Source organism: Batrachochytrium dendrobatidis (assembly GCF_000203795.2).
Source record: "Batrachochytrium dendrobatidis JAM81 unplaced genomic scaffold BATDEscaffold_13, whole genome shotgun sequence".
Classification (NCBI taxonomy): Eukaryota; Fungi; Chytridiomycota; class Chytridiomycetes; order Rhizophydiales; genus Batrachochytrium; species Batrachochytrium dendrobatidis.
The window spans coordinates 267,457-294,575 of NW_006281111.1; the positions used below are offsets into that span (position 1 = coordinate 267,457).

Below are 27,119 nucleotides of genomic sequence, written 5' to 3' on the forward strand. Positions count from 1 at the left end.
CTCTTTCCACACTCGGGTTGAATGGGTAAAGATCAAAAGTCTAAACTGTGAATCAAATCTATAATCATTTACTTTCCAACTCATTGACCAATTCTATAAAAGCAAGATAACATCGTTCGAGTTGCGTGTCTAGCGACCATCAAAGATACGATCAGGTATAAGCAAATAGAAAGGATAGAGAATCAAAAGCAAAGATTAGGGTTTGAGGAAACTAACAAAAGGGATTAGATGGGTAGACGACGCGAGTTTTCCAGAGTGTGTGGAGTGCTTGACTGTGTAGAGTCTAGATTGGACGAAGAGGGTCGAGAATGCAGATCCTCTTCGTCCGTATCGTCACTAGTGAATGGCATTGCCCAAGACTCGGTCAACGAATCATGGCGTGTCAAAGGAGATTGAGTAGCACGATGTGTCGTTTGTCCCCGATTCAAACCAGGCAATTCACTACTATTAGATGAAGACCCACCTAAAGGATCATGTCCAGTGGGACTATGTGGTGGTGATTCGTTTGCTCTACGTTGTGCTCTCAACCGAGAATTAAGTCGCATCATTCTCCAATTAAGTGCTGCTCTGAATCCATCAAAACCCAAAGCAGAACGAGGCGAGGATGACGGTGCAAGTGAAATGCCCAACTCGGATGTAGTGGCGGGCCTCAAACGTCGTCGTAATGACTGACCGCTTTCTTGGTATATTCGTTTAGCTATCAAAGGCACATCAAAATCCATGGTGAATACTGTGCTGAGTTCTTCTATGGGTATGGAGGGATATGCATTCAATGGAATATCTTGTGGATTATTATAAGATCCAGATGGGCTCGACTCGGCAACATTCAAACTTTCTCGAGGTTCTTCAGTCATCACATGTCCTACGTGTAATGGCAACGAAACAGTTTCAGATACTGATGGTGTGGTAGGAGTTTCTGCAGAACGACGTTGACGATTAGATCGACGTCGGGCTCTAGGCAATGCAGGAGTTATAGTGAATAGCTGTCGTGAAGCTCGAGTGGATGATTTAACAGAGTATAAAATCACTGTTCGCAGTAATTGTAAACATGTTAGCAGTAGGTCATTGAAGATGAGGAACAGTCGAGTAGTATTTTTAACTATAAATCAGTTATAAAAAACAGTATAAGTATTTACTATTTAAACCATCTGATTGCATGTAGAATCAAAGCCATTCAAAACATCAAATCGTATACTCAATCCACTGCTGTGAAACCAACTTACCAGGACCAAAAAAGTCGATAATTACACTGGGTCCAGTAGGAGTGCTAAAGTGTCCAAATAGAAACAGTCCATTTACAACCAGCACATAGTTGATGCTTACGCTTGCTGACTTGGAGTGCATAAATGGAGACTGAAACTGCAGCATTAAATAGTGAATGGTTAGCACCAACTCTATTGGCATTGCTAAAGCATCTGATTGATAGAAAGAGCAGAATACATGCGAATTCAATAGCAAAGGGCTTACAGCGAGAGCAAGGACTCTTAAAACAAGAGTCAGGAAACTATAGTCTAGTAGAAACAACAACACAAAGTTGACGTAGATGACATGCTCAAGAGAATTGATTAAACCCTGCGAAACTTCTAATGGGCCCATTGGCAAGTAGTAATGTTTGATGTTTTCCTAATAGCAGCTTGAATGCGACCCCATGCAGCACTATCAGCAGCAGTTTTCAGATTCAGAATTGGATCTGATGTTAAACTAGAGGAAAACCTCAAATTTTATTTATTGCTGCCATTCCATAACTTGTTAATATTGCTTTTCAATCCAATAATTCCATAAATCGGATTTTTGTAGTGTGTTGATTAGTCAAGAGTTCGTGTCTGCCAATTCAGATTTGATATTTTCAGATTCATCGGTTAAAGTATGTAGATTACAACTGGCTTCTGCTTCGAGTCGCTTCAATAAACCAAATCGAGCTGTTCGAGGTGTAACTGCATGTTTTGCAGCAAAACTCTTTCGATGATTACCACGAGGAGTTTGTCGTTTCTGTAGAGCTTCTGTGGAAATTTCAGATGCTGGTGGAACTTTAAGACTATCCAGAGTCCGTTGAGCTCTTTCTGCCTTTTCCAACTTGAGCACCACCAACTAGATTAACACATTCAGTCAAATTCGTTAGTGTTTCCAATGCTAGTTTGCACATTCAATTATAAAACGAAACATGTCAGATTTAAACTTTTTAAATCCGAATTCTTGCCTTGTCAACTTGATTGCATGTAGTGGAAATATCAGAATAGTCGCGCTCAACTTCATCAAACTCGTTGTCTAGAATACCTGCAATCAACACCATTGTATTGTAGTTAGACTAGAATTCAATGTTATGTTTACAAGAGTGTCTGTCAGTTCAAGTTACCAAATTCCGGAATGGGTTCGTGGCCAGCAGCCTGAGGTTCAACCATCGCAGCCTTGCTAGTGATATCTGTCAAGATTTGAACACTGTCTGAGATCATCAATTCTAACTGTTGTGGAATCTCTCTTCTCATCTGGGTTGTTCGTACAAGTGCACTTTGGACACTTGTATGCAATTCATCTGCCTCTTGTCTTAATGCCTCATCAATAGGTTCATATTCTGCCATGTGTATTAGAATCCAGACTTGAAAGTGTAATGGGTCGAGTCTACATACCTTGAACCTCTTCAAATGCCTTGTTAAAATCCATTCCATTGACCTCGATATTCGAGGCAGCATATTCAAATGTCAAGTTGATCCACTGTATATATGCAAGAGTGTGATGTTCATGTCCAGAATTAGTAAATGTTTCAACAGCATCAAGTCAACCAAAAAGACGAAACAAGCAGTAGGCATGCCTGTGCTAAACGACGTTCGACTTCCAGTTGAACACCTTCAACATCCGCTCTAGGAGGTTGTTTATCTGTCACTCCAGTGGTAGAGCGAAGCTTTTTGGCTGCAATAATACGAGTGCGAGCGTCCGAAACTGTCTGAAACTGTTGTCGTCGTTTCTGAACAGCTTCTGATATGGCAGTGTCCAATTCCTTGCGCACAAACTGTACATCCTGTCTAGACTCGGTCTGTATTTTGGTATGAACAGCATTTCCTCCATTAGTAGCAGCAGTGAGCATATTACTAGTTGCTGTCGAATCAATTCAAATAATGCTTCCAGTTAAAGTACAGATTTGCTTTCTATTCAACTTTAATCCAACAATTCATTACTGCATTTTATTGAATTCAACGATAGTTTGTGTAGACTGCTTCTGACATGACTGCATGAGGTGGATGGCATCCAGTCCAGAGTTGAAATTGCTCGTATCCTTGCTCAATCAACACATCGATCCCCTCGACGCATGCAAAGGTGGATGAATGCTTTTGATTAGCATGTTGTGCTGCCATGATAAGTTTGGTTTGACGGGGTCGGTATGCCATTTCTACCACCACTCCACCAACACCATCTTTGAATAAACTATCCAGATCAAGCGCGTCTTGAGCAGTCGATGGAATCGTTCCTACGATCGCATAAAGCGGTTGTTCATCTTCCATTGGCTCGGCAATAGGCACAAGGTCTTTGAGCTCCTCAACAGCAACGTATTTGAATTCCTTTGCCATGTCAGCAGCCTTGTGTACCGTGCGGTTCCATACTCGTACTTGTTGAATATATGAAATCTGACTCAGTGCATAGCATGCAGCACGAGCAGTTCCACCTGCACCAAGAACGATCCCTACAACTTTTCTACTGCAGCTCACTCCAAGATGACGCTGAATGCATTGCTTAATTCCAATCCAATCGGTATTGTGTCCTACAATTTCTCCATCAGCTTGCATATGAAGAGTATTGACTGCACCAATCTGTTTGGCTGCAGAACAGATTCTGGTTGCTATACCAGATTGAATCACATCAATCTTGAGTGGAATCGTCACGCTTGCACCACCAAATGTACCATCGAGTTTTCCTTGCTGAACCACTTCACGTACTCGATCAATAGAATCAGTTTCTAATAACGAATAGTGATGTGGAAGCCCCAACTGCTTGAATCCAGTATTGTGGAGAACCGGTGACATGGATTCTGAAATTGGCTTACCAAACAGATAGTACTCTTTTTTGGGTAGCATACCAATCAAGTGTCGAATTGAATGAATCTGTGAAATTGTCAACTGTCCTGGTGCTGCAAGCATAGGCATAGATGCATGAGTGACGGGTGTCAAATAGGTATTCAATACTCGGGACAGCTGTCCTAATGGACCCATAGCTAATGCAATAAGAGGTTTAGGCGCCAATCCAAGCTTTGGAACAAATTGATTGCGAAATGTAGATACTGCTATACTATCTGCTATATTATGAGCAACACCAATGAGCTTAATACAGTCTGAATGTGCATAGAGATCTTGATATATGTCAAGCATGCAAACTGGTGTTGGCTCACGACATTGCCGTTTCACAGATTGTTCTTTATCTGCCATGCTTACAACTGTGCCAGTAATGCGAGTCGCAGTGTGACCATCAGTCCATAAAGCAACTCCTCGACAATCATGATACGATCCAATAATGAGCGAATTTCCTTTGGATTTGGTAATCGACGAAAATCTTTCAAACGGAGCAGTGAATTCCACATCAATGTACTCGCATCCCAGTCGTATACCCAGCTCTAGCAGAGAAATCATGTCCCGAGTTTTATCATCAGGAAAACGTCCACCTTGACTTTGTGTTCTAACAGTATACACAATAGGTAACTTTGATAAATGACGAAGCATGGCAACTTGAGAGCCAACAAAGTCTGGTTTGGTGGATTCGAGAAGATCCACGCGTAGCTCAATGGCATTGGCACCTTCAGTAACCTGCTCAACCAGTGCTGCAGCAGAAACCACGTTAGGGAAAGTCAATGACACAAAATAGCTCGTATCCAAACTCTTGTCATTCACATTGGGCTTAGTAGTAGCCAACTTGAAATGCAAAAATTGCATAAATGATTGCTCCACTTTGTTCCAATACGCAGCATTCGCCTGGTTCAAACTAGTTGGAATCACAAACTCGGCACTAGAACATTCGGTATATAGTGGTGCACGACGAGCAAATACAGATCGCACATCCTGTCCAAACGATGGTCGTGTGGTATCAACGCCTAGATATGCTTCAACCTCGTCTATATCGCGACGAATGTGAATGACAGTGCCGCTCCAGTTTTCAAGTGCACTGCGCGCATCAGGAGTTTCAACAATACCACCACCAGAAGCAATCACCGCTCCTGTAGGGTACGTTACTAGAATGTCTTGCAGACATTGCAATTCCTGTGTACGGAATCCTTCCCAACCTTGTGCCTTGATGAGTTCAGGAATTGTGGTAAGCAACTTTTGTTCAAGATACACATCCATATCAATAAATGTACGTCCAAAATGCTTTGCAGCTGCACGACCCATGTGTGTCTTCCCCACACCTCGCATACCGACGAGTAAAATAGAGGATTGTGAGATTTGAGAAGAATGGAAACATGCAGCAGATTCAGTGGTAGTATGGAGTTTTGAAGCATGCATGTGTTTTGGTAAATCAACACCAGTAATCTTGGTTCCAAGAGTATTTTCCAGTGTATCCCACCATGACGGCCAAGTCTTTTCAACACACTCTCTTTCGGTTATTACCACACCAGTGTTGTGCTTAGAATCAACTGCACAAGCAAGAATACTAAAACTCATGGCAATACGATGATCATCAAAACAATGGACACCCGACAATGGTTTGGTATGGCAAAGTTTGGAACGATCCATACCATGGATTTGAATTCCATCAGGAAGTTCTGAAGCGCAAACACCAAAAAGGTCAAGTTGCTGAATCATGGCAGCAATACGATCGCATTCCTTGACACGTTGATTGGCAATTCCAGTGATTCGAGTTGTATTGTCATCGACATTTCCATTACTCTGTGCAACAGCTGCAAGGACTGTAGCTGTCATAAATGCATCCGTCATGGTTTCCATATCAATACAAGGAAGTGGTACAAGCTGCTCAGGTCCTTGAACAGTGGTTGTAGTTTCGGTTTGATGAACACTACATCCCATTTCTTTCAAAACACGAATAGCAAACATGGCGTCGCCTTGAAGAGAGTTGCTGCCAATATTAGTAACCGTTACAGTTGAGCCAGTTATGGCAGCAAATGCTAGAGGATACGTTGCAGATGATGCATCCGCTTCGACCATGTATTCGGTAGGATTAGTGTAGATTCCCTGTGGGATATTGTACTTGTTGGTGCCAGGAATACGCGTAACATGAATACCAAATGACTTCATCATGGCAATAGTCATATCAATATATGGTTGTGACACCACTGCATCGCCATCAAGATCCAGTGTAACCGGACTAGAGGCATAAGGTGCAGAAATGAGTATGGAAGATACATACTGCGAGCTAACGGATGCGGAGAGGTGAATCGTTCCACCAGAAAGACCGGTTGGACTTGATTTAATGGAAATAGGTAAACAACCCTTTGTTCCAAGATACTGGATATCACAATGGTTATCTACAAGAGCATCGACCAAAGGACCAATTGGTCGTTGTTTCATACGAGCATTTCCAGTCAACACCGCAGACTCCACATTTATTGCACTCGACTTGATAAGAGTGCATACAGTGGTCAAAAACCGAGAAGCCGTTCCAGCATTTCCAAGATATAATTCGCTCTGAGGACTACGCAATTTGCCACCGCCGCCGTTTACAACCAATGTTTCGCCCTTATTTTCCCACGTATATGAAATTCCAACAAGCTTTTGAAGAGCATCCAGCATGACTTGCACATCATCTGAATGTAACAGTCCATGCAAGCGACAAACGCCTTTTCCAAGAGCAGCCATAACCAAAGCTCGATTGGATATAGACTTTGATCCAGGAATTGCTAGACTTACATTTAGTTTTGTATTTGAAGGAGTAACAAGAACAGCTGGTGAGATGATCTTTTGGATGACGTCGTCGGCAACAAAACTAGCACGAGGCTCCACAGTTGCACCAAGAGCAGATAAAAGCACTATACGCTTCTTGTCGCCTTGATTCTTTTTGTCAACGCGCATAATATCAAGAAGGCGATGCGTAGGAAACGTTTTGTTTGGACAGCGTGTCGATACAAGAGGATCATTCAAGGAAACTGGAAGACCATATGCTCGAAGACATCGAACAAGACGACCAACAGACACGTTATTTAAATGACCGAGAAACCGAGACACTTCTGCTTCTTTTACCATTCCGATAGCAACGCATTCACCATGCAACAAATGTGGGAATGCAATAGCTTCAATAGCATGACCAATTGTATGACCAAAGTTCAACAGACCACGAAGACCAGTTTCCTTTTCATCAACTGTCACGACATGTGCCTTGACCTTGATAGATCCCAGAATAAGTCTAGTAACAAGATCCATGCTTTCCTGATCTGAAATCAAACATGTAAATTGATATGAGCCACAAAAAGCAAGTTTATGCAAGTAAAAGTATAAATCAATCTTTACAGAATAACAGCAATGCACTCACCTTGATTGGAATCAGATCCGACCAAACCAAGAATCCTATCGGAATGGTTTTCAAGCATTTGAAAATCCTTTTCATCCCAAATAGCAGCAGTCTTGATCACTTCAGCCAACCCATTCACAAACTCTCGTTTATTCAACGTGGTTAAATACTGAATATCAATAAATATACGACGAGGTTGATGGAAAGCGCCAATCAGATTCTTGCCATTGGGTGTATCCACAGCAGTCTTTCCACCCACAGATGAATCAACCATTGCTAATAAAGTAGTTGGAATCTGAACCACTGGGACACCTCTCATGAATGTAGCAGCAACAAATCCTGGATGCATGAAGTGTGAGAAGATAGATAGACAGCTTAACCATACATGCCAACTTTAAAGATAGCCAAATGCTTACCAACCAGATCACCCAAAACACCTCCACCCAGAGCAATCAAGCAACTGTCCCGAGTACAAGCCTGCGACAACAACCAATCCTCAATACTGGCCTTTGTGTCTCTGGTCTTATGAACCTCTCCAGCAGGGATTACAACAGAGAGGATACGAGACTTGCTTGCAGTGGCAGCAGTCTGGTTGGCAATCTCTCGCTGGAATGCAGCCAGTAATTCATCCAGATGCAACTTAGCCAAGTTCTCATCAGTGATGATGGCATAGGTGCTGGCGGGAATACAAGAAACCACATCAGCAGCAATGTGACCAACAATGCCTTTTCCTACAACAATACTCTCAGTACCGAGGATCGACACTTTATGCATGGATGGTTTTCGTGAGTCCAGAATGAATATTAATTAGACAGTCGTTGAGCAAACCTTGCGTCGGTTGCTTCTGTTCTTGCACATATGCACAGCCCATACGATGGGAATCAGTCACAGCTTGTCTGACTAATTACTGCCGTATTCATGTAGAACGAACACTCGCAGCGATCGCTTTAGAATAGTCAATCGTTGAATGTCCGTTACGCTTTCCTAACATTCTCAATTTAATAAATGCAATATTCATCATATAATGCAAACTATAGTTTTAAATCAAAACTGTCCTCTTTGGTATAAATTGTACAATCACTAGACTCGTCCATTGCAATCCACATATTGGATTCATTTGTTCTGACGTTGTCAAACCTTATAAACTCATATCTGACATCCAGCGAATTGAGTGAGAATTAATATTCCATGAAATTGGCTGTTTATTATACGACATTGATATTTAGTATTTAGTTTGGCGTGAATGACTGTAGTGATAATCTGACAGATGATACTTGACATTCATGTGTATTTGCTCGTATCCAAACTCTTGTGAACTAATCTTGAATTTAATCTGATGTTTGTCATCTGTCTAATAGCTTTTATGATTGTTTTATGCCATCCATCATAATACGGTGTGAATCATATCTCACTGTAGTGGATTGACAGCAGAGGTTAAATAGCTTGGTTTCAGCCGTTCATTATTATCTTCATCTTGCCTTGTTATTAATTACTCTTTAAATCCTTCCAACTCTTTCAATATGAAGCTCGCCACTATGGTTTCTCTCGCTGTGGTTTCCACTGTCGTAACTGCCTCATCCGACAGCTCGTACATCAAGTCCTATGATGGGAGTGATGATTATTATGTTGCTGATCAGCATGATTGCGATCAATATGGAACATACGGTTCTGCTTATGGTGGTTGTGTTTCCAAGTACGAAAAGTAAGCATCTTGAGTACATGAATACAATCGCGTCAAACTTGACTGATTGAATATCAGTCTGCTCTTAATCATGATTTAATTACTGACTTTGTTGAACTGTGATTTTACTAAACTCCAGGGATTATTATAGCTACATCAAGCACTACAAGCGTGGTGATGTTGAAAAAACCGATGAATACTACGATAAACCCGTCGAGAAAGTCAAGTCTTACGATTCTTACGACAAGGATGCTCACTACGATTCTTACGACAAGGATACTCATTACGAGAAACCCGTCGAGAAAGTCAAGTCTTACGATTCCTACGGCAAGGACTCTTACCAAAAACCATATGATTACAGCAAGTACTACAAGCGCGGTGGTGATGATGTTGAAAAAACCGATGAATACCACAAGAAACCTGTCGAGAAAGTCAAGTCATACGATTCTTACGACAAGGATACTCATTACGAGAAACCCGTCGAGAAAGTCAAGTCTTACGATTCCTACGACAAGGATGCTCATTACGATTCTTACGACAAGGATGCTCATTACGAGAAACCCGTCGAGAAAGTCAAGTCTTACGATTCCTACGGCAAGGACTCTTACCAAAAACCATATGATTACAGCAAGTACTACAAGCGCGGTGGTGATGATGTTGAAAAAACCGATGAATACCACAAGAAACCTGTCGAGAAAGTCAAGTCATACGATTCTTACGACAAGGATACTCATTACGAGAAACCCGTCGAGAAAGTCAAGTCTTACGATTCCTACGACAAGGATGCTCATTACGATTCTTACGACAAGGATGCTCATTACGAGAAACCCGTCGAGAAAGTCAAGTCTTACGATTCCTACGGCAAGGACTCTTACCAAAAACCATATGATTACAGCAAGTACTACAAGCGCAGTGGTGATGATGTTGAAAAAACCGATGAATACCACAAGAAACCCGTCGAGAAAGTCAAGTCATACGATTCCTACGGCAAGGATACTCACTACGAGAAACCTGTCGAGAAAGTCAAGTCTTACGATTCCTACGACAAGGATACTCATTACGATAAACCCGTCGAGAAAGTCAAGTCATACGATTCCTACGACAAGGATACTCATTACGATAAACCCGTCGAGAAAGTCAAGTCTTACGATTCCTACGACAAGGATGCTCATTACGATTCTTACGACAAGGATACTCATTACGATAAACCCGTCGAGAAAGTCAAGTCTTACGATTCTTACGGCAAGGACTCTTACCAAAAAACATATGGTTATGAAAAATAATCTGGCTAATTTACTCATACTTTCAATGTAAAATGTATCTCGGATCTAATACTGTGCTGATACATTTGCTAATCGCGAGTTATTTCTTATTGTCTTGGTGCCTTGTGCATATTATCTCAGTCATTATGAGCTAAACCATTCTTTATTTATTTATCTATTCTTGGCTAGTTTTAAAGCCGAATAAAAATTCAATAATTAACTAAATCGATGTGATTTGAACATGTTGACTTTACATACAACCAAGGAATATCTGATACGATCGTAGTATTGAATAGATTCATGTTTTAGTTCAAGATAATGATTGTAATCTAAGAATGCAAGAGTTTTGGTGATTACTCAATGATTTGAAGAATTGAAACAGAAATGTGGTTAGTTTTTTTTAGACAAAAACCAGCCAACTAAAGAGTTTAAAGAACAAATATCGATCAGTCAATTGACTCATGAAATTGATTGGAATTTATTTTGTGTAAAGACGCTGTAAATGGTCGAGTTGGAATTTGTAATAAAACACGAATATTCGACCATCGTTCCAAAGCAGTCGAGTGTTGAATCCAATTGTAGTTTATCGATTTCTTCCATTCATCACCCATGTTCAAACCATGTATTCTTGCATTGGTGCTACTTGCACAGACTGTTCTTGGTCTGCATTTTTATCTGGAATCAGGAGAGCGAAAGTGCTTTAGTGAGGATCTTCCAGCAGGAACAAGCATTATTGGTATGTATTCGATACTAAACCATTGTCATATCTTGAATTCTCTTGTTGCAACATGTACATCTGCACATGCATTACTCTCCAAAACCAATATCTTATAGCGTAGTTTACTGCTATCCAAAAAGCATGTTCACTCCAGAAACTGCATTCTACACAATCCTGGCATCGGTTATGCCGCTGATGTTTGATTACATTCGTTGGACACTTGTTCGATTCATGCTTAAATGAGCTTTTCTTTCTAGGCGCCTTTAGTTCTGAACTGTGGAACTCTCAAACAAATACCTTTGTTGAAAACCCTCAGACCAAAGTCCAAATCACAGTTTTTGTAAGTTGGTCAGATATCGCTATATTGTATCTTTTCTCTACAGCTTTGGCTACACCAGTTGCTTTGCTAACAAGAATACATGTTGATCGGAAATCATACTTGAATCAATATAGTCCGTTGCTACTCAACATAACTTGGTAGATCAGAAAGGTGCACACAAAGGGAAATTCACTTTTACTGCTGCTGATGCCGGTGATCACCAGATTTGTCTGTATGTTGATCTAATTTCCGTGTAAATTCGTATGCTCCTGATTTACCAATATCTGATGTTTTTGGTACTTTAGCTCTATTACTTCAGATGGATGGTTTTCAGTTCGTTCGGTAAGTTGATTAGATTCTAGGTCTTGTATTGTTGAATACACTGTTTTTCACGATATGAATTATGTGGTTGTTGTTCTGGTCAACCCTAAATCTTTGTTTAAATTAGAAATTGTACTTGGATATCCAATTTGATAATTCCGAAGAGGCCGATCATACCGAAGTCAAGAAAACATCGTATTATGGTTAGTTTTGGATCGACATGTCATATGTTGCAACTGGTTTCCGCTAACGTGGGATTCATTTTTAGAACTCAAGAACCGGATCAGAGAGCTGACCAGTAATGTGCAGTATATTCGCAGTGAAATGAAACATCAAAGAGTATGTGTGATGATCCATTTTGACACCTATTTGGATTGACTGGACAGTTGTTCAGTTTCAAAGTTTACTCAATGATTGTGTATCTCAGGCAAATACGCTAGGTTTTTGTTATTTACTAATCAATACTATGCCTACTTTCAGGAACGTGAGGCCGAGTTTAGAGATAGCAGCGAGCTTGCTAATTCATCTGCCGTTCGCTGGACCATTGTGCAGATGGTTGTGCTCGGTAAGTTTGTGTCGACATGAATTGTTAAAGGAACGCATAGCTGTACATCTGTTATTCTTGTTTTGGATAAATATATGTATTAAATATTTATGTGTAATGATTTACGAAATACAGGCGTTACTGGTGTTTGGCAGCTTCGCCACCTCAGACAGTTCTTTCTTACAAAGAAACTTGTCTAAACTTCTCATCTTGTTGATTTCTAATAAAATGAGACCAGGTTTCTATTGCAAATTTTGAACATTGGACGAATGGTGAAGCAAGTTTTGTGTCTTGGTACGATAGCATTCCACCTCCTACACGTCATTGGATTTAGCTTTATATTTTGGGTTTAGACAAGTGTTTAGATGCCAGTCATCATATACCTTGATTGTTCGAGCTTGCCACTCTGCTGGAGAGATATCTACTTCAGTAAATGACCAGTCAAATGGTGCTGCATCGTCTGACTCGCTATCAGGGTCATGAAATGCTGCAAAATAAGGATGGCTCAATGCTATGCTAGCAGATACACGTTCTTTGGTATCCCAGACAAGCGTTTTTGACAAAAGATCAATAGCTAGCAATATCAAGTGTTAATAATGCATTCAATGCTCTACATGGTAGTAAAACTCAATTCATGACTGTTCAACCTAAGGGATCGTAGTTGGGAAACTTTTCAAAAAGCGAGATGGGAGCTCGTTGAGGAAGTGCCCGTACAAATTTAAGAGTCTGGAAAATAACAAAAAGCATAATGGTTAAAAACAATAGACTATACAACCAGTTGCTAATTAAACCTACATTTTCACTACAGATGGCATCTATAACATAGTCGGGTGGACTTCCAAGAACCTCGACAATCTGAGCAAACTGGTCCACATCTATCAGTTACCGAATGCTTAGTACAAGTACCAAATTATATGCTACCTAAAAATAAAAAACCCTCAATGGAAACTCACGATCTTTTCCAGAGAACAGTGGCATGCCGTGAATCATTTCTACACCAAATACAGTTTGTTAAAAAGCAATATGCGTGTGTATAAAAGAATACTATTAATGCAAAAGTTCAAGAACCATACCTGCTAAAATACACCCTGTGCTCCAAACATCCACTGCCTTGTCATATCTTTGCCAGGTCAGCATGATTTCTGGTGCACGATAGTACCTAGTTGAAACATAACTGTAAAAATGGCATGTCTTAGTTCAACAGACATGAATTAAAAAACCATAGTCAAAGCATTATCACACCCAGTCATTAATGATTCTGTCACACGAGCCAGTCCAAAGTCGCAAATCTTCAGGTCGCAATTTTCATTAATAAGAATGTTTCCCGGTTTCTAAAATCATAAAGGTGGAAAGTCGGATTAAATATTGTCAAGTGCTTAGCCATTTCAAATACAAAACAGCATGCTATCTAACCAGATCGCGATGCACCACGCCGGCTGAATGTACATATTTTAGCCCACAAAAGATCTGATAGGCAAAGTATTGTATATATTGTGGTTCAAGCTTTTTGACACTCAGCAGACGTTGAAGGTCTGTGCCAAGCAATTCTGTAATAAAATAGCTACACGAATAGAAAATGAGTTTCTTTGCATAAATAATAGTTTTAAATTTGACATATACACGCCAATAAAAAGTTGCACGACTTCATACAGATCATCTTTAGATGGTGATAGAACAACGTCTATAAGGCAGATTACCTACAAATTTTAAGAATAATTAAACCAGTGAGTTGGTATTAGTGTGGTTTACTATTTTCAAAATGGCTTTTAGTCTAGCCTGATGCGCATCACATTTCTTTTAACAAGGTAAATTACATTATCATGATTTAAATGTCTAAGAAGCATAAGTTCACGGAATGCCCGCTTTGCTAGTACTGGTGCTTGAAATGGCTTTGTGACTTTTTTGATTGCTCGTCGTTCTTTTGAAACAATATCCAAAGCAGAGCTATATGATGACAGATTCCAAGTCAGTACAAGGCATAATGATTGGATTTAAACAACCAATCGTTGTTATTTTAAATCATTAGTCGTGCGGATTGATGGTGCACAATTGCTTACAAGTCAAGCTACCCTTATTACAGGCGTATTCATGTAGATGGACCACTAAAAGTCACATTAGACTGCTAATCTACCAAATTTACTGGACAACATTATGTTTTTGGGTTTTCTGTAGCAATCAGCATCAAAATAACTGAACAAATGTTCACGTCACAGTTTCAGTAAATCTGAGTTGTTTAATCTTCAACTCTCCTTTCATTGAAACCAAACATTGGGTGATTGATGGAAACAACCATTGTATTGCCGAGATTGAAATCTCTGTTTGTTTGAATTGGTGCACAATATATGTAATTCTATAATACAGAAGGTTGTACAGGTTTGATTGAAAACAATCAAATGCAATATCTGGATTGTAATGAGTGAATCTAGTGACTGTGCAATGCATGTAAAAAAGGACAGACAAGTTGGGTTTACAATGTAGTCAGATTCCAGTCACAAACAATTGAATAAAACTACCTACCAGACTAAACCAAATGAACCCATTCCAATAGCTTCTAATTGTATATACCTAGAGAGTATAAAAAGTAGTATCAAGGTACAAGGTGTTGAGTATAATCAGACGAGTTCAATTTACAAGCCCGTTGGTATGAATTTATTCGTCACTCACCTCGCAGGGAGTTCAAAGGTGGTACCAAAAAGTGCAGTAGTTGTACAATCATCTTCATCCATGGTTGTGTTTGTTGATAGAATTGATCAATGCAATGCGGGGGTCGTTGATAAGATTATCAACTCAAACCGATACTAAATCTGTTCAAGTAGAACAATTTTCAACCCCATTTTTACAACGAATGCAAAAGCAGAATCTGCAGTTAATGGTAATATTTCAGCCTGGACACGATCTGCCAGCACATATTCGCATTGACTGTGTTGTTAGTAGTTGAAATATGGTTTGAATTGGTCGATTAGTGTTGCATACACTGCAGATGGTTTGTTCGTGCTGTTTGAATCTGTCTGCAGATGGAATTAGTCAATAAAACTAAAAGTCAATTTATCTTCACGTGATTGTTGATAAACTGGCGAGTTCTTTTTTTTACGTTCAATTACTGTTAGCTTGTCTTATTCCAATTTATTGCTGCAAACATGGCTGTTCGTAAGTTGACTAGCTGGTTTCGCTATATGCATTGATTTTTTCAAAAATACTATTTAAACATAGTGGTGCTTTTTTGCTCTAGTTTGGCCATGTCTAGACTGTTGGTGTTAACCCATTCGATCTGATGATTCTTTACAGGTGCTCAATTCGAGAATTCCAATGATATTGGTGCCTTTGCAAAGCTATCAAACTCCTATTGCCTTGTTGCAATTGGTGGATCTGAAAACTTTTATAGGTATTGTAGCATTCAGCCTGAATTTGATGTATGCAATGAACTTTGATAGAATAGAAAGGCTTGAATCTAACCATCAACTGGCGTAATGTGACCCATCCATTGTCATGACAGTGTTTTTGAGAGCGAGCTTGCTGATGTGGTTCCTATTGTGCATACATCGATTGGAGGAAACCGCATTATTGGTCGTTTGAGTGCTGGTAACCGACATGGTTTATTGCTCCCCAACTCCACTACTGATCAAGAACTCCAGCATATCCGCAACTCACTCCCCGATGCTGTGGCAGTTCAGAGAATTGAAGAGCGATTGTCCGCCCTTGGAAATGTGATTGCATGCAATGACTATGTTGCACTGGTTCATCCAGATATTGACCGAGAAACTGAAGAGATCATTGCAGACACCCTCAAGGTTGAGGTGTTTCGCCAAACCATAGCTGGTAATGTTCTAGTGGGTAGCTATTGTTCCCTGAGCAACCAAGGTGGACTCGTCCATCCCAAAACATCCGTCGAGGATCAGGACGAGCTTTCGTCGCTACTGCAAATCCCTCTCGTGGTAAGTGTGTCGAATGACTCATTTCATGTCTCCCAAAACATACCATTCAACACTCGAGTCAGCACGGGTTGACTGGACTGCATTCAGTCCTTTTGGCTGTCTTTGAAGAATCTAAACTAACTCGTTATTCTCACTATATGTTGTGGATCTGCTTGACATGACGTTGCAACATCACTAGGCTGGAACAGTAAACCGTGGTTCGGATTTAATTGGAAGTGGACTGATTGTCAACGATTGGAGTGCATTTGCCGGTCTCGACACCACAAGCACAGAGCTCTCTGTAATCGAAAGCATCTTCAGGTTGCAGGATAAGCGACCCACTTATGTTGTAAACGAAATCAGAGACTCTCTTATTGACAGCATGGCATAAGATTTTCAATAAACTCTTGTTTTTTGAATCCATTTCGGCAACCCAGAATGTAAATGGAAGTTTAATATCAAGTTCATTTTGCTACTCTTAATCTGGTTTCAATGGTGCGTTTGGATGCCACGTACCAGTAGAAGCGTCGTGCTTCAGAGCCAATGTATAGAAATCATCATGGCACACGCACTGGCTTCACATTCCAGATACGAGTGGCATACTCTTCAATGGATCTGTCATGTTGGATCGAGTATAAAGTGTCAATCTTCTGTTTAAACAACACTCAAAAATCATGGCTTACCGATCACTACTGAATTTTCCCATACTGGCAGCAGCTACAATCGATTTCTTTGCCCATTCAGCCTAACAGTACAGTTTTGTTATTAATCTAAACTGTAATCATACTAAAAGTCAAATACTTTACCTTGTTCTTGAAGCATCTGTCCACCTTGGCCATCGTCTCAATGTCTATTTTAATGCACGCCATCATCACAGAATCAAAATCATGATTAACACGCAAGTAAAATGAATTCAAACCATCACTCAATATTGTCAAGAGTTGAAGTAAAATACTCTTACATGAGGTAAAGTCCTTGTGTAGCAGATAGTGGTCGCTTTGCAGAGTGTCTGTTCAATAAACGAGTCAGTGTCAAATAAATGTATTACAGTCGGATTTCTAAAATATTCCAACATCAGTCGAGTACTACAAGCTTGACTCACTAAGAAGAGGCTCAAAAATAATTGGGTCGCCATAGTGTCCAGCATGAATACTGTCAACAACGGAAGATAGTTTTGGATCTCTTACAGTGCCGCCACCATAGGTCTGCTGATAACGCACGTCTTCTACTTGAGGAGTAAGAGTGCCAAATAGGAAAATGTTTTCCTCGCCAGTCTCTTCACCAATCTCAATGTTTGCTAATAGTATATTTAAAAATACAAAGTAATTAGTAGATTCAAAAACACAATATACAAGGTCAAACAATAGCTTATTGGTTACAATGCTTGCACTTACCTCCGTCAACAGTTCCAATAATCAAACCACCGTTTAATACAAACTTCATGTTCGAGGTTCCCGAAGCTTCAGTACCAGCAGTGGAAATATGCTGAGAAAGATCGCTGGCTGGAACAATAATCTCTACAAAAATATTCATTAGTTATAAAAGATGTTGAATCAAAAACAAGGTCTCTTCCCTAATCATACATGACCAACATACCTGCCAAAGAAACATTGTAATTGGGAATAAACACAAGCTTCAGATAGTCTGAAGTTTGCTTGTCATCGTTGATCACCCGTCCAACATTGTTGATCAGCTTGATGATCATCTTGGCAATGTAGTAGCCAGGCGCACTTTTTCCAGAAAAGATGACTATAGTAAATGGTTAGCTATTCTGTGCGTAGCCATGCACCAATTAATACTGATTACACGTACCAACATGAGGAACAACGTTTTTCAGTTCAGCATCTGGCATTGCCTTGAGAGTCTCGTAGCGATAAATGACAGCCATGATGTTCATAAATTGACGCTTGTACTCGTGCAGTCGCTTACACTATTCATGGCATTAGACAAAAAAGACAATACAAGGTTTTATAAAACAGATTTGTAAAGATTGCTCAGCACAAACCTGAACATCGAAAAGTGCGTCAGGAGAAACTTTGATACCACAAGCAGATGCAATGTAATCAGCAAGTCGAATCTGATGATTTAAAAATGTTGGACAAAAATATGAGTATGCTTGATGCTTTTATGAAAAAATCAATACCACACATATTATCAACGTATATACCTTGTTAAGGCGTTTAATCTCCATCCAGCGTTTCTGGAACTGAGCATCAGTTGAGAATTTACTGAGATTCGATAAAAGATTCAGGTGCTAAAAAACAAATCATTTTAAATAATCAGTACTGCAACCCAATGACTTGAAAGCAAGCACGCCAGACCATGTTGACAATTAGTTATACTATGTTACCGAAAGCCATTTGTCAGTCCCTAATTTTTCAGTGATTAGATCGCTCAACAATGGATTTGCCTGGTGCAGCCAGCGACGAGGTGTCACACCATTGGTGACATTGGTAAACTTTTCGGCACCAAAAAGTTCAACAAAGTCAAAAAATAGCTGTGACTTGACCAGCTCAGAGTGGAGAGCTGACAAAGTTATGTAAATAAACAATCATACGTAAATACAAGTTCGTATATGTAGATAAACATAGCGCGATTAAATCCAATTGCAATCCAACACACCTGCAACACCATTTACGCAATGAGAACCAACCACTGCCAAAAATGCCATACGGACATATTGAGGATGCCCTTCTTCAATAATAGACATGCGACGAAGACTGATCAAAGCAGCAGCATTTAGCATGTCAATAAAATTGAAGCATCATCGACAGGTCAAAAACTACATACCGATCACGATCACCAGGATATTTTTTCTCAACACTTTGCAGGAAAAACTATAAAAGATTAAAAAGTTAGAGCTTGATTCTTCATGATACTTGTTACAATGGGACAATAGAGCGACGAGTTTGATGACATACCAGGTTAATATCAAAGATAATCATCATGTGTCGAGGAAGGAGATCCGAAACTAAAGACACGGCCCATTTTTCAAGTGCCCTAAAACCAATATTAAACAAATTAATTATATGCGGCACACTAGTTAAACTCTACATATTTAGTCAGTATCTTACTCGGGCAAAACAGTATGGTTGGTATACGAATATACTCTTGTAACGATATCTATTCATTAGACATTAGGGTAAAAATTAAGTCAGTCGCGTATAAACAATGTGCTTAACCCTACAAGTATATCAAAGTATCATACCCCATGCTTCATCCCATGCCAAGTGTTCGTCATCAATCAAAATTCGCTGCAGCTCAACAATGCTGTTTAAAATAAAAAGTCGGATTGTTATGAGTGCCAAGCAATATTAACAAACATCAGCTGCAGATGCACAGGTATTACCCGAGAGTAGGATGCGTGTCTGTTGATTTCATCAGCATATTGAATTAGCAAGTGAGTATAAGCAGATTCAAATAAGCTCAATATATATTTACCATTCAGCTGGATGGCAACCTGGTCGGGAAACTCTGACCAAGGACGCGATGACTTTTTGAATCGGCGAATGATATCCTGAAGCGTGGCACATACAAAAAAGTATTGCTGCTTCAAGCGCAAAATCTTGCCAACCGTGTGATTGTCATTTGGATACTGATTCCAACAAAAGTGATTAAATCAATCGTAGAGAGTGGTTAATATGATTCAGGTTAGAGGCGATCTATTATACGACAGTCAGCAAATAGAGTACGTACAAGAACGGATGTAATGTTTTCTGCACCCTTTTGTTCTTCAACAGATTTGTCGTAGTTGCCCTCATTGAAACTTGCAAAGTCGAATTCTGTTGTTGGTTTGGAGCTCCACAAACGAATATTGATTGTATTTTTGGTTCCAAAGCCAGGGATGGGATAGTCATATGCAATAGCAATGACTTTTTCACCGCCTTCCCACGAAAACCGAGGGTTACCTTGATCATCTGAATATTTATTCACATGTCCTCGGAAACGAATCTCGTAAGCAACATCAAGTCGCTGAATTTCCCAAGGATTTCCTAAACACAGTGTGTAAGAAAATGTACGGAAATGGCCAAATATATAATACTGGCTGGACCAAGTATCCAAGATAACGTCAGACATTTCAAAAATAAAATTTACCAAATGCAAGCCAATAATCAGGATATTCTGTCTGATAGCCATCAACGATACGCTGTTGGAAAATACCGTATGTATAGCGTATACCATAGCCTAAAGCAGATATAAAAACCCAAAATAAGATTTACAGTACAGTTATGTCATACATATCCAAAGCATTATACAAAAATGATGTGGTTTTTTAGTAGTCCAATCAAGTTATCTAAATTTATATCTATTCAACCTACCCCAAGCTGGATAGTCCAGAGTAGCCAGAGAGTCTATTTAAATGGGTCAGAATTAAAGTATTCGTTATAGACATGAAACGTGCAGAATTAGTCTCGAGCACTTTAAAGAAACTTGAACTCAATGCGATGTTTCTTACCCATGAAGCAAGCAGCAAGTCGGCCTATTAGCATATGTCGAGACGTTTATCAACAAATGTTAGCCATGGTATGTCATGAAAAGTAAAGTGTAGTTTCAGAATTCAAATGACATATCGGTTTACCTAGACCGCCGTTTCCTAATGCGGCATCACACTCTTCTCCAATAAGGTCTTCAACATTGAATCCAACCTTTGAGATGGCATTCTTGTATCCTGGTTTCAGATCAAGATTAAGAAGTGCATTGTCAAGAGTTCTTCCAATTAAAAATTCAAGCGACAGATAGTAGACACGCTTTGGATCTTTTGAGGAATGAAGTTGCTGGGTAGTATTCCATCGCTCAAGAAGACGATCGCGCACACTAAGTGCAACAGCTTGATATGCAGCCACATCGTCCATGTTAAAGGCGCTACGAGCCTGTTTATTTCAAGATCACATGCATGGTTGTGTTACAATTGAAGTTCACATGTATTGGATGGTTTTATAAAGCTGAAGCAATATAAGCGATGCAAATGAATTGAAGAGCGATGAAGACAAACCAGGGTTTTGGTAACATGGTTCACAAATGAAAGCTGAATAGTTTTTTCATCTATTATGTCAATAAATAGAAAGCAATTCAATTAATTAGCACAGTAAAAAAGCCATATCAAAGGATAGAGAATAGCCTGAAAGTGAGATAAAACCAAGAATCACGGCTAGCCTAATGATAATAGTGCAGGGTTAAATATGAATAGTGGAGTGTACGAGATTCCCAATACACGTTATATGATGCAGGGTTAGTATGACATTGAGATGATTCCGAGATCTTTATGGAGTGATGCCATGCAGACACTATTGGTTCAAAACAGTGAGATCAATCACTCGTTTGTCGAGTGAAGATTGCTATTCGACATGTCTGATCTTGCTCAACAGAGTAAACTGAATGAATAGCAAGGGTACATCAACCAGCCATCCATACAAGACTGAATAGGATTGCAACACCATTTGATTTGGTATTCCAGATCAGACTCCAAGCATGCCATACAAGAGTACTGTCAGAACCAAGTAGATTGATTCATGTGCCAATACAGACTATCCAGCAGTACAAAAGTGTAGTGATTGATTACCATCGTCCTGTGGTTTATTGAGATCTTTCCACAGTTTGGCAACTTCAGGCGAGGGTTTCCAGGTAGGCAAAGAGCCTGCACCAGAAGGGCCAGTCGCAGAGCGAGAGCGTGGAAGCGATGATGACGACTGTGCTGAAGTAGAGCCAATCTTGGACATGTTAGTACGAGGCTGGACAGGAGTTTGGTTAACCGAGGCCATCAATGATGATTGGGTGGATAAAAGAGAAGGATGAATATGGAGTGTTGATGGACTGAAAAGGTGGATAAACGGCAGGACGGATTGTACTTGGATCTGCTTAGATTCACTTGCTGTCTTAAACTATCGTGTTTTCCAACTGTATTCAGTCTTGACTTTCTCTAAATGAAAAACCTTGTTTTATACAAACTGTATCAAGACTTGCATGAATCTATCACTCCATTCACTGTATTATCGCATCATTCATACAATTCTATAATCAAAACTCGATTCAGTTTTATGTATTCACGTCCTGATTCGTCAAGTCAAAATTTAAATCGTGTTTTCTACTAATTAGCTTAACATATATCAAGATGTTGCCAGTCATCGCGCAATTCCAGTCTTCACAAAAACCTACTCAGTTACAGCAGCAAGTTGGTCAAATACAGTCATCACAGCAAGGTCAACAGTATCTACTCTCAAATCGAAGTAGACTTTCATCTATTACTGAACCATCTGGCTCCAACTTTAATATTAAAATGAGTCTTCAAGAAAGTGTCACTCCTCCAGAAATCACTGTAGAGCAAACTCTAAAAGGTAATCTAGACTAAACAACGTATCTCAATCATATCTGAACAGACATTATAGTAAATATATGCATCAATATGCTCTTATTCAACACACAGGTGGATACGCTCTTCGAAAACTTAAACAATATTGCGATAGAATGCATGAGCTAAACCAGAGTATGTAACGACTTGGCTTTTATATCAATTTATATCAAGATCGCTAATATAGTTCAAATCTAGTGCATGTGCGTGATTATCATCAGGCACAACAGCAAATTATGAGGTTGACGACTGAAAAGGAAAATATCATAGGTACAGTTTATCTTGAAGCAAAATACTTGATTGACCTAGTCTTGTAACTTGGTATTCTTTCCTACAACTCTAGCCGAGATTTTGGACAAAAATGACAAGATTGCCCGGTTAAGGCAGCAAGATATTTCAGATCACAGATATGCACGTTCACAGTTGAGTCTGCTTTTACTACCAACTCTTTCAATAGTATGCTACATTATTAAACAAAAACGTGCTTGTCGAATATTGGCATCGTTTCATGGTAATGTGTTTATAAACTGACTTGTTCACGTACTATGTGTTTGTAGAGAAGAGGCAGAAAGACTATTATTGGAAGAAACCAGAAAAAGAATTGATACAGAAAAGGAATGCCAATCTATCAAAAAAGAGCTCACTGATTGCCGAGATCAATATGAAGCATATCAAAAGTAAAAATACCAACTCGCTTTTAAAAATTCAGCATAATATTAATGCCAAGCTGCTATATGTACATAGATCGGTTGTATCAGAGGAGACGCAGCAAGAATTACGTAAACAGCGCATTTGTGAGCAGGATATCACCATTGGCAATCTCGAACAACATAACATGTAGTGTCTTGCTTTGAATCTATTGTCAGTATATAACCAAGTGTGTTAAAATGCTTGCTGTAATGACATAATTCTCTAGTCAGCTCAGTTATAAAATCAACGAACTCAAAGTAGAATCCATCAAACATGAGCGAAAAATTGACGACCTGGAAAAAAATCTCTTGTATGATTATATGTTGGTCGTTATGTCAGTTTGGCGTATTCTAATATCTTTTCAATTATCAGGAATGCAAATCAACAGAATGCACATCTTACCCAGTCAGAAGGAACCCTAAAGCAAGAAAATACACAACTTCAACGAAGATTGAGGTAGGTTATTTCGCAATACGCGATATATCTTACCAAACGCCCATCATATTAAAACCAATTCCACACAGGGAACTTATTGATGCAAACAAGGAAGTAACGTCCAACTATCAAATAGTAAAAAAGAACCACGATCTCAAACGGCATGAATATGAGGAGCTCACACTTGAACTATCAGAGGCAAAAGATGCATGTCAGTTTGCTTTGGTAGGTTTCTAAAAGTGCCGCTATACTGTGCTAACCATCTGATTCCAGCTAAAATTTCATGGATGCTCTTTTAGAAAAATAAGAAACAACTCCAAAATGAATTGACAGCAACCCAAAAAACTAAGAATGAGTTGCAAGAAAGGATCAAAAATGTCGAGGCAGTTTTATTACGAAAGGAAAAAAACATTGCAGATCTTTTGAACAAGATCAACGAAACTATCAATGAATACGAGTTGAAACTAGAACGAAAAGAGGAGCAGATATGGGCAATGAGCGCGCAACTCAGTGAAGGTTGGTGATATATCTACCAAAATCTGAAATAGAACTGTTTATAAGACATGTCACATTGGTTTTATTTACGCTCATTTAATTGTTATAGAAACTCAAAAAAATCATGCAATACAGCAAGCAGATATTGTAAAAGAAAAATCTAATGTGTTTACGACTGATCCCGATGTTATCGATGATACAGAGAAAAAATCACAAAGTATAGAATCATTGTCTTTAGTCCTGTAGATAAATTGCATTTATAGCTAATGGTATCTACATGGTGTTGTTTTTATTATACACGGTATGGCTTGCTACAAACTAGTCAAGGAAAGGTCACTTTTAGATGAAATCGATCGGCTTGCTAAAGAGATGCATATACGAGATGATAACATCACATGTAAAACACTACTGATACTGGACATACTATACATAGTTTTTCACTACTTTATTTGCTATATTGATATTCTAACCAATTGTAGTGCTGAGAGAGCAAGTATTAGATTTGTCCAAAAAGCAATTTCATCCCAGAATGGAAAAACTCAAGGCGATTGAATTGGATATTAAAAGTCGAATGGAAGAATACGCTTTGGCTGAAGAACGCATGGAGGTATGCAGGCTATATTGTACATTTGCACCAATACACAACTGAGTAACATGTGGTTTTAGACTGGATTTTTATGTCCCCGAGATCTGAAGTTTTTCAAAATCCCCATGACATTGTCACCATGCGGGGTAAGTATCAGATGCTTGAATTGAATCAAGTTTGTTTCAAATCTTTGGCTATATTAAATCGATTATTTTCCCATTAGCACACATTTTGTAAATCTTGCCTCGAGGCAATACAGGAAGAGAATTACAACGTCATCAAGTGCGAAGTTTGTAACACTACTGCAACTGCAGTGCATAGAAATCAACAAATTGAAACGATTGGCGAGCAGTTTTCTCGTCGCAAGCACCTTACTTTATCGTTTCTTGAATGGTAACAATATTTTAAAACTTTACACAAACTACATGGATCGACTTTGATTCAAATATTTGTATGAATTTTAGGATCAAGACTTTGCGTGTATATCTGCCATCTGACGAGACTAGTTAGCACAACAGTTTTAATAGAGCCAAGAATTGAATAGATTGATTTTCATTTCAAGTATTGTTGGGATTGAAACAAGTTTGTTTCAAGATATTGAATTAGAATGAACGATATTGTCTATGTAAGTGTCAACAGGCTTGTCCATCTTTATCCAATCTTATTTTTAGTGTTTCGTTTTGCGTGAATAGGCTGCAAATGAGCCAATTCCCAAAATCATCAGTAGGTAAACTCATCTATGTTAGTCCTAATGAATCTATAAGATTAGAGACTGAGGAAAAAACAAGACTACGCTTGGAACGAATTTGTCAAGTGAGTATTCTGTTGATTATGGCCAATTTGTTGCAGTTGAAGGCTGATGTTGGATGAAATAACAGGTTAGAACTCAAGAAAAGAAACTGGCAGCAGAAAGACGAAACAACTTTAAACAGCAGAGCGGCCAAGAGTGGTCTAATGTTGTGGAGAAGCTCCATGTAGGTGCCTTTTCTAATTCTAACATTGGGCCATATGCTATTTAGACCAGCATGTCTATGTTTCCATCTCATTATTTCATTATATCAACATTTGACTGATTTCAATGCAATATCAATACTTTCGGACATTCAGGTCAAATGGTCCGATGACAAGGAAAAGGAAGAGAACCATTTGCATGAATTGATGGACAAGATGTCTAAGCGTATTGGAGAGGCTCATCTAGATGCATCATTCAAATCTCTGGATAAAGTATGCTTTTATTACTATAGATTGAGTTTGACTTTATGCTGGCAATCTGTTGATTGCGCTTCTCACGTTTCAACATGTGTTTATAGCGCAAATGTTCTCAGCAGTTACTCGAGTCTATTGCACAAAGTCAACAAACAGAAATAGTTCGCAGCAGAGTAGCTGCCTCGCATGTATGTACTGATGATTTGGCATTTCAGATTTACGAGCCTCACCAAAAATTGTTTTTTGGAATCGTTACATTTGCGGCTTGTCGTGGTTGATTTTATTAATTGCCGTCATTGATGTATAGCAACGTCGTCAACATTATGATCGTATTGAGCCAATTCTTCTTCGCAATGCAATCCTTCATTCAGTACAACAACAAGAATCTTTTCGGGCACGGCTTGTTGCTAACCAATATCGAGAACAAAAACGCTCAAGCTTTCCTATTGTAGAGATTGTTTCTAAACCGTTGGCTCAAACCCATTATAGATCCTTACAGCACAGACCTCAAAATTATGATAATTCAAGCCTTCATCGTGAATATGCTGTTATTAGATGCCAGCAGCCACACCACCCGGCTCAGAATTCAAAAAATGCCAAGGCTGTAGCTGTGATAGAACATCAAGCTCGTGCTCAACAGCTGTATGCCCGACGTGAAGTACTGCAAACTCTTGATCAAAATGCACGAGTGCGACATGAACGCGCTATTGTTGGAATCCAGCTTAATAAGGTTGATTGGTTGTTCAGATTAGGATTGATCACCTTGTTTAAAAGATTGAAATCAGGACTAAACAGTATTTTGTGACTTGCTAGAAACGCGATAAAGTGCTATCGGAGCTGGACAGACTTGACATGGATGATCGCCAGCGAAAACAAGTCAATGCCGGACTATACTCGGCTAAATTTCGTCCAGATCATATTCGGGTGGGATCTGAGCAGCTTCATGCTCAATTTGGAACACAGTTTAATATGGGTAAACCTTGTGCTAAATACTTTCACTCAATTACCAAGTTTCTAGATTGTTAATGCTGACATGCAATTATTTTCAGACAAAGACTATGGGACTGCACTTCAAACCACAGGCTATGCAAGGTCATCACACAGAAAATTGGATCAGAGATCAAACGCTTCGTATAGTATCGAGCTCACAAAGAAAGCTGGAGAT

General features: G+C 39.3%; 8 protein-coding genes across 8 annotated transcripts; 3 read left to right on the forward strand and 5 right to left on the reverse strand.

Annotated features, from left to right (window-relative positions):
* Positions 1-224: 224 nt before the first annotated feature.
* On the reverse strand, positions 225-1,596 carry BATDEDRAFT_91508 (uncharacterized protein; the record flags this gene model as incomplete). The annotated part of the gene is made up of 3 exons (XM_006681752.1): positions 225-1,099; positions 1,224-1,359; positions 1,468-1,596. 3 exons carry the CDS (start codon positions 1,594-1,596, stop codon positions 225-227), a joined length of 1,140 nt encoding a protein of 379 aa, XP_006681815.1.
* Positions 1,597-1,690: 94 nt separating this feature from the next.
* BATDEDRAFT_37376 (uncharacterized protein) lies at positions 1,691-3,113 on the reverse strand. The gene is made up of 5 exons (XM_006681678.1): positions 2,807-3,113; positions 2,625-2,709; positions 2,354-2,569; positions 2,198-2,274; positions 1,691-2,088 (listed from the first exon to the last, which is right to left on the reverse strand). Exons 1-5 carry the CDS (start codon positions 3,077-3,079, stop codon positions 1,810-1,812), a joined length of 930 nt encoding a protein of 309 aa, XP_006681741.1. The 5' UTR covers positions 3,080-3,113; the 3' UTR covers positions 1,691-1,809.
* A 72-nt stretch (positions 3,114-3,185) lies between these two features.
* Positions 3,186-8,214, reverse strand: BATDEDRAFT_13796 (uncharacterized protein; the record flags this gene model as incomplete). The annotated part of the gene is made up of 4 exons (XM_006681531.1): positions 3,186-4,360; positions 4,451-7,353; positions 7,440-7,779; positions 7,857-8,214. 4 exons carry the CDS (start codon positions 8,212-8,214, stop codon positions 3,186-3,188), a joined length of 4,776 nt encoding a protein of 1,591 aa, XP_006681594.1.
* Positions 8,215-8,975: 761 nt separating this feature from the next.
* On the forward strand, positions 8,976-10,404 carry BATDEDRAFT_27391 (uncharacterized protein; the record flags this gene model as incomplete). The annotated part of the gene is made up of 2 exons (XM_006681606.1): positions 8,976-9,142; positions 9,261-10,404. The coding sequence occupies 2 exons, from the start codon at positions 8,976-8,978 to the stop codon at positions 10,402-10,404; spliced, it is 1,311 nt and encodes a 436-aa protein (XP_006681669.1).
* A 537-nt stretch (positions 10,405-10,941) lies between these two features.
* On the forward strand, positions 10,942-12,534 carry BATDEDRAFT_91381 (uncharacterized protein). The gene is made up of 8 exons (XM_006681701.1): positions 10,942-11,119; positions 11,359-11,441; positions 11,555-11,652; positions 11,726-11,762; positions 11,869-11,944; positions 12,010-12,080; positions 12,222-12,306; positions 12,421-12,534. Exons 1-8 carry the CDS (start codon positions 10,993-10,995, stop codon positions 12,483-12,485), a joined length of 642 nt encoding a protein of 213 aa, XP_006681764.1. The 5' UTR covers positions 10,942-10,992; the 3' UTR covers positions 12,486-12,534.
* A 65-nt stretch (positions 12,535-12,599) lies between these two features.
* On the reverse strand, positions 12,600-15,011 carry BATDEDRAFT_30646 (mitogen-activated protein kinase HOG1; the record flags this gene model as incomplete). Its single annotated transcript, XM_006681637.1, has 11 exons — positions 12,600-12,859; positions 12,933-13,011; positions 13,081-13,160; positions 13,239-13,277; positions 13,359-13,459; positions 13,528-13,616; positions 13,699-13,846; positions 13,936-13,982; positions 14,100-14,229; positions 14,803-14,850; positions 14,950-15,011. 11 exons carry the CDS (start codon positions 15,009-15,011, stop codon positions 12,600-12,602), a joined length of 1,083 nt encoding a protein of 360 aa, XP_006681700.1.
* Positions 15,012-15,422: 411 nt separating this feature from the next.
* Positions 15,423-16,587, forward strand: BATDEDRAFT_30647 (translation initiation factor 6; the record flags this gene model as incomplete). Its single annotated transcript, XM_006681638.1, has 4 exons — positions 15,423-15,432; positions 15,571-15,667; positions 15,779-16,217; positions 16,396-16,587. 4 exons carry the CDS (start codon positions 15,423-15,425, stop codon positions 16,585-16,587), a joined length of 738 nt encoding a protein of 245 aa, XP_006681701.1.
* A 51-nt stretch (positions 16,588-16,638) lies between these two features.
* BATDEDRAFT_17667 (glycogen phosphorylase) lies at positions 16,639-21,991 on the reverse strand. Its single transcript, XM_006681550.1, has 25 exons — positions 21,757-21,991; positions 21,190-21,239; positions 20,776-21,067; positions 20,653-20,676; positions 20,516-20,548; positions 20,292-20,381; positions 19,893-20,188; positions 19,638-19,791; positions 19,546-19,564; positions 19,405-19,466; positions 19,271-19,319; positions 19,118-19,196; positions 18,987-19,033; positions 18,819-18,916; positions 18,547-18,722; positions 18,364-18,450; positions 18,202-18,273; positions 18,009-18,126; positions 17,793-17,945; positions 17,591-17,713; positions 17,299-17,493; positions 17,158-17,205; positions 17,003-17,046; positions 16,880-16,941; positions 16,639-16,811 (listed from the first exon to the last, which is right to left on the reverse strand). The coding sequence occupies exons 1-25, from the start codon at positions 21,953-21,955 to the stop codon at positions 16,754-16,756; spliced, it is 2,628 nt and encodes an 875-aa protein (XP_006681613.1). The 5' UTR covers positions 21,956-21,991; the 3' UTR covers positions 16,639-16,753.
* Positions 21,992-27,119: the final 5,128 nt, after the last annotated feature.

Bases quoted from the DNA above. Each gene is read 5' to 3' on its own strand.
- BATDEDRAFT_37376 (XM_006681678.1), bottom strand. From the start codon at position 3,079: ATGCTCACTGCTGCTACTAATGGAGGAAATGCTGTTCATACCAAAATA. The intron at 2,710-2,806 runs GCATGCCTACTG...GCATATATACAG, and splicing joins TCGAACGTCGTTTAGCACAG to TGGATCAACTTGACATTTGA. The intron at 2,089-2,197 runs GCAAGAATTCGG...GTGTTAATCTAG, and splicing joins CATGCAATCAAGTTGACAAG to TTGGTGGTGCTCAAGTTGGA.
- BATDEDRAFT_91381 (XM_006681701.1), top strand. From the start codon at position 10,993: ATGTTCAAACCATGTATTCTTGCATTGGTGCTACTTGCACAGACTGTT. The intron at 11,763-11,868 runs GTAAGTTGATTA...TGTTTAAATTAG, and splicing joins GATGGTTTTCAGTTCGTTCG to AAATTGTACTTGGATATCCA. The intron at 11,945-12,009 runs GTTAGTTTTGGA...ATTCATTTTTAG, and splicing joins CAAGAAAACATCGTATTATG to AACTCAAGAACCGGATCAGA.
- BATDEDRAFT_17667 (XM_006681550.1), bottom strand. From the start codon at position 21,955: ATGGCCTCGGTTAACCAAACTCCTGTCCAGCCTCGTACTAACATGTCC. The intron at 18,917-18,986 runs GTATGTAGTTTT...TGCTTTGATCAG, and splicing joins TATCCTGGTGATCGTGATCG to TCTTCGTCGCATGTCTATTA. The intron at 17,047-17,157 runs GTAAGAGTATTT...GCATTAAAATAG, and splicing joins ACACAAGGACTTTACCTCAT to ACATTGAGACGATGGCCAAG.